We start from the raw sequence: 8,261 nt of genomic DNA, 5'->3' as shown, positions 1-8,261 counted from the left end.
TTAAATATAAAAAATTTATTATATATATATATATATATATGTATATAAACTTTTTTATAACAAGAAGTTATACGTAAGCTTGATTTTCAATAAGTGAATATAGTATTTACGAATAAATTTATCAAAATAATTTCGTTAAACATTTATATAAATAATAATAATAATAATTATTATTATTATTATTATTATTATTGTTACTTTGAACTCAACTCTATCGCCTCGTGCAAGTTTCCAATTTGAAGATTTTTATTTTATTTTTCTCGCATTCAAATTGACAGTTGAATAACACTATATACATTTTTAGAAGTGACCATTGAAGTGAGAAGAACATTCTATAATTATTTATGAAAATAAAAAAATCCAGAAAACTTATCATGAAAGCACGTGTATGAAATAGAAAATGCCTAAATGGCAAAAATCCATTATAAAATTAAGGTTACTTTTAATTTTAAAAATATATTGAAATTTTACTATGGATTTTGGTGGGACCACTTTATCAAACAGAGTGATTTATATGATTGGAGATCATGATCTTGAAAAGGGAAACCATCACATGCAAGACAAGATAAAACCATTGAAAAAGACAACCTTTGTGACCACATTGTTGTGCTACGTGTGTTATGTGTGTTGAGTGTGGGTGGGGACTCAAAGTGGTGATAGATTCAAAATCTAGGGCTGTCTTATTTGTTAAAGTCATTTTATTAATATGATAATAAAAAAAATTATGTTATGACTTATATTTTTTTTATTATTTATTTTTTAAAAATTATCTACACTAAATCATATCAAAAAATAAAAAATAGAAGTTAAAATATAGGAACCATACTGATATCTTAATAATAACAATAATCAGACAAATTTTGTATCTAAAAGTGAGAGATCTATGTAATGGCATGCCATATAAAATTTTGTTTAATATGGAGGTTGTTTTTATTAATTAATAAATGTTATTGAACATGTAAACACTGTCTCTTATTATTTAGGGAAATTTTCTTTTCCACTTAACCCAACATATCAATAACAACACAAACAAAAATGTGTCTCAAAAAATTCTTTTGGTAATGTTTCATACCAAAGCAAAACTTCTCTTCAACCGTTTAAGTTCCATTTTGGTGACTTAAAAGTTAATGTGTTTCAGCTTGGTCCCCTTTACCTTTTACTCTTATAGCAGCCTTATTTGCCTGAAAAAAAAATCAAGATATTACACTATCAGATAAAAAGAGTTATTCCTTGTCTATATAAAATAATTTTTCATTGTCATTTAATTACAAAAAACTATTCGTGCTGAAGTTATTGATTTTTTTTATAATATTTGTTCGAAAAATCATATCAACAGATACATAATTGCATGACTGTTACACTGTTACTGCATAAACATTGAATTCTTATAATATATATTTGAAAAATACCGTTTAACTATTAAATTTTGACAATTTTCTGTCATAACTTGATATACAATATATTTTAAATTATTTTTTATATTTTATTTTTGTATTTTTTTAAATTTTAAAATCATTTAAAAAATATCATCTTAAATTATAAAAATAAATTATCAAAATTAAAGATGACAATGCAGACCGGTCCGATTTGTTTAGGACGGGTCACACAGACAAGGCACATGTTGCCATTCCGTTATCCAAATATCATTGTTTTGTTTAATAAAATTGAAGACAAAACTGAGTATAGAAGACAAGAAAACTTTACTTCTTTCTCCCAATTGGTGCGTAAGGTGACTGCAAGGAAACACAGCACTTGTATGCTGAGTGCAAGTACAATCCCTAACAATAGCCCCTTTTGGTTTTTAAAACAATATTTGAAAGCATTAGGTTAGGTCGAATTGAACAAGTTTTAATATTAAAAAACATGGTAAAAGATGGGTTAAATCTTACTTACCACTCCCTTCATGTGGAGGACAAAAGCTAAAATGATGGAAAAGGGAACTCCAACAACATAATATGATCCAAGATTCACAAATGCACCCAGCTTCTGCCAGCCACATCCTCTGGCTATACCTTTTAATTTCACAACCTAAAGAATTAGCCATGGCCAAGTTCACGTTGATGATGCTAATGCCTCTGTTTTTAGGCCATTGATAAACTTCAGAATTGTCTCTTTTATCTATTTATTTTGTATGGGAAATAATGTTTCTCAAAATCCATGGAGTGTTTTTCATTGAATACCTGAGAATGCTGTTTGAATTGAATCTACGAAGACACAGCTTGCAAGAATTGGTGTCATGGATTCCACATATGTGACTACTTCAGGTACATTGCTAAAAATTCGACCCCAAAAGTTCCTTGTCAGTATAAGGAGAGTAAATTCTAAGGCACCAATGATGAAGGACACTAATAAGGTGACTTTAACTGCTAAAAATGCAGATTTTGGACAGCCAGCTCCTAGTTCATTAGAGATCCTTGTACTGTTGAATGGAGATAAAATGGAATGAGGCAGGTTAAACCAAAAATATATTAAAAAACAATCGAAAGATATCATGTTAGAAGTGGATTTTAAGTTTAACTGAACCTTACAAAATTGGTTTGTAAGGTGAGGTTTATACCTCACTTATATACTATAAAATTGCTCTATCTCTAGTCGAAGTGAGACTTTCAACAAGATACATTTTAGTGATAGCAGGCACATCTTCTGATCATGAATCATCTTCATTATACATTTTTTTAATTAAGCATGAAAGACTAACCTTGCAGCTGCACCAACTCCAAAGGGTATCATCCAAAAGAGCCCTGCTGTTTGAAAACTGGGGATAATTGAGAAAAGTACAATTAATCATTGACGACAATGGTGCATTCAAACTATCAATACAATAGCACATCCCTAAACTCTTAACTCAGCAACTAACCATATAGAAAGTACTGAAGTTTGCAATGTTGGATTAGTAAGAGCACCAGATAAGAGCACCATCAGTTCAAAAGTCCATGTCTCTAGGCTGTAACAAGGTAGTACCACAGACAAGCAATTAGAACTTGTTATGAACATTGGTTACTCATATATTATGAGTCATAAGGAATAGATATTTGAGAGTTAAATATGTTTTTGGTTCCTTAACTTTCAGCGAAAATTGGAATTAGTCCCTCTTCAAAACTTTTATCTAATTTAATCGTCCAACTTTATAAATGTGTGGATTTAATCTTTTTAACCAAATTTTGTTAAGTTTATTTGACGTTTCAAACATGTTTCATGATATCATTTGAGTTGTTTACACCGTTTGACACATTTCAATGATATTTGAGAAACGCGTTTGAAACGTCAAATAAACTTAACATATGTTTGACGATGGTGAAGAATTACAAGTTGCTATACATATATGGAAGTTAAGTTTTGAGGGATATCATACCAGACCATGAGTGTTGAGGGAAAGGCAAGTCTGAGAAATTGAGGAATATCATGCAAGGATTTCCTTGAGAAGCCAGTCCAAGTGGTTTTGCAGGAAGAGGAGAGTCTGATGTAAAGTGCTAGTAGCACTGTGTTAAGCCAATTTGAAATGCAAAATGCAATGGCAGCTCCTTTGATGCCAAGCCTAAGTTTCAGAATGAAAAGCCAAGAGAGAAGGACATGAGTCAAGGTGGTGAATCCAGAAGCTAGCACCATAGGAAGGACAATGTTCTGTGTTTGTAGGAATTTAACAAAGCACCGAAGAAGAGCATTGGCTGAAAGGCTTGGAATCAAGTATCTGGCATATAGTTCAGCATGTGCTGCAATTCTTTTATCTTGATGCAGAACAACCAGAATAGGCCTCAAATATGCCCAAATTATGTACATTGGTATAGTAGCAACCATGGTAACCACTATGCCTCTCTGCATGTGTATGCCAACCATATCATACTGTTTTGCCCCATATGATTGACCACAAAATGTGTCCAGTGCACTTGACATGCCTATCTGAATCACCAATCAACATAAGCAACAGATAGAGAAACAACATTTGAAAAATACGATGAAATACGAGAAAATAACCATGTTATCCTTTCTTAATCTGTGTTCCTGGTCCGCACAAAGGCTACACAGATCTGTCGCAACAACACTCATTGAGAAGAATCAACAACATTTTCCGTTTGGTCTAAGAGGTCAAAGTTATGCATGTTGAAATTAACAATTAAAACCAAATGATGTGAACATACCAAGACACTGAAACCAGTGACATTTACAAATGAAGCAGCCAAGGAAGCACCTGCTAGAAGAACTTCATCCAAATGACCAACAAACATGAGAGAGATCATCAGCAAACTGTACTGAAACACACACACAAACACCATTGGACCTGCCAGCCACAGTTGCTTCTTTGCTTCTTCTACAGTCTCCTTCCATGTGGCCATGCCCTCTTGATGAACTCTCTCACAGACACCAATAAAGATCTTGAAAACTTATACACAAATGGTGGAGGAGCTCTTAACGAGGAAAAAGACCTTCCATTATTATATGATCGTGGTCAACTTGAAAGGATAAAAGATAGACAAAGTGGAACTATTTTTTTTGTGAAAGTAGTGTTTTGAGGAAACAGAGTGCATTGACTTTAGACAGTTTTTTGTAGTTTATAAACAAAAACTGTTTGAATAATAGTGATGCAGAAGATGATGACTCCAAGTTTGATAACATTAATATCTAATTACTGGTTCCTAGTGCTTTTAAAAGAATTTTTTTTCAAATTGTGATCATTGATTTAACTGTACTTGTTTTTCATCCTTACTAAACTCAAACTAAACTAAGTATATCATTCTCTAAAGTATCTCTTTTGGAAATATCCCGTCTATTTTGACTAAAAATAAGATAATTTTATAATATATAATTGAGATGCAAATCTCCCATTAAAAATTGATTTTGTGAAGTTAAATTAGATTTAAAGTCTACTTCAAACATAATATTAGAATCATTGTTTAAAAAGAATTTATTCTAACGAAATTTTTTGAACATTTTAATTTATCTGTTGTCGGACCGCTAACGGATCATGCATTAATTAATTTTTAGTGATATCGGAGCCGGTAATTATAATTAGCATGCATATATGATCTTATTTCATAGTTCATTCTGCAACAAGTTGGTAAACTATGCAATGATGTGAACTTCCAGGTAAGGAAGCTGCAGATATATAACAAAAATAGACATTGTGGTTGCTACATAATCTACAACTTGTGTTTCACTATTATAAAGATTATAAAGATTGCTCCTTATTTGATGTGACAACACGTGAACATACAAATAAATAATGCTGGTTACACTTCAGCAAATTTTTAATGTAGTTTAGTTACGATGATTACGTTAAAGTCTAAGAATAAAAATTATTCAAATTTTAGAATAAAATAGGAACAAAATTCAATTTCTCGTAAGGGATTAACATCATATTAAGTCTTTTAATAAATATTTTATTTTTTAATATATATAAAAATTAACATATCTTATTCTTTTAGCGATAATTATTGAAATTTGCTCCACTGAAGTTAATTGAAGTTTAAATATCTTAAATAATAATTAAAATTTAAATTAAAAAATATACATATTAATATGTAAAATTGTAAAAATTATTACAATAATTTATAATATAACATAAAAATACATTTTCAAATTTGTAATATAAAATGTATTTCCAGATTTTATAATTATAAAATTCATTTTTAGACTGTGCAAAGACAAATGTAACATATCTGAAGGAGCTAAATTACTCGGGGACTTGTTGGAGGAGGAGGCCGCATATTCTCAGTGAACCTAACAATGTCTTTGTCAAGAACAAGGTTAGGGTTTCGTCTTTCTTATCCCATTCTCAAGTTTCCCCCTTTTCTTCCCAACCCTTCTTCTCTCTCTTTCTTCCATTCTCACTCTCAGACTTCATTACATGACCATGATAATGTTTACGACGCTGTTTCTCACTTCAATAAAATGCTTCATATGCGTACTGTTCCTCCCATCATCGAATTTACTAAGATGTTGGGATTCCCTGTGAGAATGAAGCACTATACTACTGCTATTTTCCTTTTTAACTACGCTCATGAGAGGTCTCTGTCTTAAGGGTGAGGTCAAGCAAGCACTCATTTTTCATGACAAAGTGAAAACACAAGGATTTGGATTTTTGCTCGATCAGATTACTTATGGAACTTTGGTGAATGGATTGTGCAAAATAGGAGAAACCAAAGCTGCCATAAAGTTACTTAGAATAATTGAAGGTAGATCAACCAGACCCAATGTGGTAATGTACAACACAATTATTGACTCTCTGCTTAAAGATGAACTTGCAAATAAGGCATATGATTTGTATTCCGAAATGGTTGACAAGGGAATTTCTCCTGATATAGTAACCTACAATGTCCTACTTCATGGCTCTTTTATTGTCGGTAAGTTACAAGAAACAATTGGTTTTGTAAATGAAATTATATCAAATAATATCAGACCAGATATTTATACCTATACTACACTGATTGATGGGTTATGTAAAGAAGGAAGGGTGAAAGAAGCAGAAATTGTGTTAGCTGTGATCATAAGAGCTTGTGTCAAACCGAATATCATTACCTTCAACTCTTTAATGGATGGGTATTGCTTAATTAAAGAGGTGAATGGTATGGAACATGTGTTCGATGTTATGACCCAAATGGAAGTAACTCCTGATGTCTACAGCTATAATATTATGATTAATGGATTGTGTAAGAGTAAGATGATGGATGAGGCCATCAATCTCTTTAAAAAAATGTATTGGAGAAATGTGGTTCCTAATATAGTGACTTACAATTCTCTTATTGATGGTTTATGTAAATCTGGGAGAATCTCTTATGTTTGGGATTTTATTGAAGAGATGCATGAGAGTGGTCAACAAGCAGACATAATCACTTTCAATTCCTTGTTACAGGCTTTATGCCAGATCCATCCAGATAAGACAAATGAATTATTCATGAAAATGATAGAGAAGGATATTCAATCGAGCAAATATACTTACAAAGTACTTATTGATGGAATGTGTAAAGATGGACTACTCAAGAATGCACGAAAGGTTTTTCAAATTCTTTTGATTAAAGACTACCAATTGGACTTCTGCACTTATAATATCATGATCAATTGTCTGTGCAAAAAGGGTTTGCTCGATAAGGTATTGATCTTGTGGTCCAAAATGGAAGACAACGGTTGCATGCCTGGTGCCATAACTTTTGAAATAGTCATCCTAAGTCTTTTTGAAAATGGTGAGAACGAAAAGGCAGAGAAATTTCTACGAGAAATGATAGCTAGAGGCTTGTTAAAATGATAAAAGGTATTATCATTTTTTCTTGTCAAATTATATTTTCGTTGCTGTAGAGTGTGCATTAAGGATTTGTATATATTTTATCTGTTTGATAGAAGGATTTGGGTTATGTAGTGGCTTCTCTGCCACTGATGTTTTCCATATTGGATGTGAAGAGATTTTTTTTTTCTCTGCATTTTGGTTGTTATAACACTTGTGTGTCTTTTAAAATTACATTTTTATTGTAGAACTTTTAAAATTATTAGTAGAAGGGTTGATATCAATGATTTCATTGTCTTTCAAAGACCAAAAATGTGAACTCGAACTCTGTGCAAAATGCTGATGGCTTTCTTTTTTTTTTTTTTCTTACCAGTTTGATGGTCAAATCCCGTGCTGAAATATAATGCATAGCTGCTGAAGTTGCTTCTTCGTTATCCTTGTACAAAATTTGAATTTGTGTATCAAATATGAAGTGGAAAATACTTAAATGTTGATGTCTTTGTGTAATTTTATTTTAAATCCTTGCAAGTGTCTATACTTGGTTTTTAATTCTTATAAAGACTCTATCCTTAGTCAAATTAAGAAATCGCATTTGAAATGTTGAATGACTACAAAATCTTTTATGGTTACACAATATTCTTTCAGAACAGAATTGGTAGCAGAAGAATTCATTTAGGTTGGGTGCAAACTTTGAATGACATCTCTCATGCAAAAGATACCACCTTATTGGTTGATGTAATGATAATGCAGTTTTTTTAAAAATCAGTTATTAACTAAAAAAATGTAATTACTCAATTATCTTTTTGTTTATCTCCATTAATATTAATTATAACAACTTTTTGAACATACAATTACCTATATGTAGATCTCCTTTAGCTGATTTAACTTATTGAGAAAAATTCTTATCTCAATAGATTCCCTACTAGATTTATAAAACTGGAAGTAAAAACAAATAAATAGATTTGAGGCACATCAAGAGACAATGATAGAACAGAGATTTTGGTTAAAAAGAACATCTAGAGGACGAGGAGAAATCATAGGTACTAAA

The 8,261-nt window shown here is 31.3% G+C and overlaps 1 protein-coding gene and 1 pseudogene across 5 annotated transcripts; one reads left to right on the top strand and one right to left on the bottom strand.

Annotated features, from left to right (window-relative positions):
• Nucleotides 1–947: 947 nt before the first annotated feature.
• Nucleotides 948–4,528, bottom strand: LOC114182520 (protein DETOXIFICATION 16-like). 4 transcript variants are annotated; one of them, XM_028069403.2, is made up of 8 exons: nt 4,137–4,526; nt 3,353–3,897; nt 2,858–2,944; nt 2,699–2,755; nt 2,181–2,419; nt 1,894–2,012; nt 1,705–1,791; nt 948–1,181 (listed from the first exon to the last, which is right to left on the bottom strand). In XM_028069403.2, the coding sequence occupies exons 1-8, from the start codon at nt 4,329–4,331 to the stop codon at nt 1,125–1,127; spliced, it is 1,386 nt and encodes a 461-aa protein (XP_027925204.2). In that variant the 5' UTR covers nt 4,332–4,526; the 3' UTR covers nt 948–1,124. The 4 variants fall into 4 exon arrangements, with proteins under 4 accessions (XP_027925204.2, XP_027925203.2, XP_027925206.2 ...); XM_028069402.2 differs by lacking the exon at nt 948–1,181 and having other exon boundaries at nt 1,607–1,791; nt 4,137–4,528; XM_028069405.2 differs by lacking the exon at nt 948–1,181 and having other exon boundaries at nt 1,607–1,791; nt 4,187–4,318.
• A 1,111-nt stretch (nt 4,529–5,639) lies between these two features.
• LOC114182273 (uncharacterized) lies at nt 5,640–7,768 on the top strand (annotated as a pseudogene). The gene is made up of 2 exons (XR_014994650.1): nt 5,640–7,243; nt 7,587–7,768. The product of XR_014994650.1 is annotated as an uncharacterized LOC114182273 (transcript).
• The last annotated feature ends 493 nt before the right edge of the window (nt 7,769–8,261 follow it).

Source organism: Vigna unguiculata, chromosome 4 (assembly GCF_037176805.1).
Source record: "Vigna unguiculata cultivar grain cowpea cultivar isolate G323 ecotype 2 chromosome 4, ASM3717680v1, whole genome shotgun sequence".
Classification (NCBI taxonomy): Eukaryota; Viridiplantae; Streptophyta; class Magnoliopsida; order Fabales; family Fabaceae; genus Vigna; species Vigna unguiculata.
Note: the sequence above shows the minus strand (reverse complement) of the source record. Positions and strands in the feature narration are given on the sequence as shown.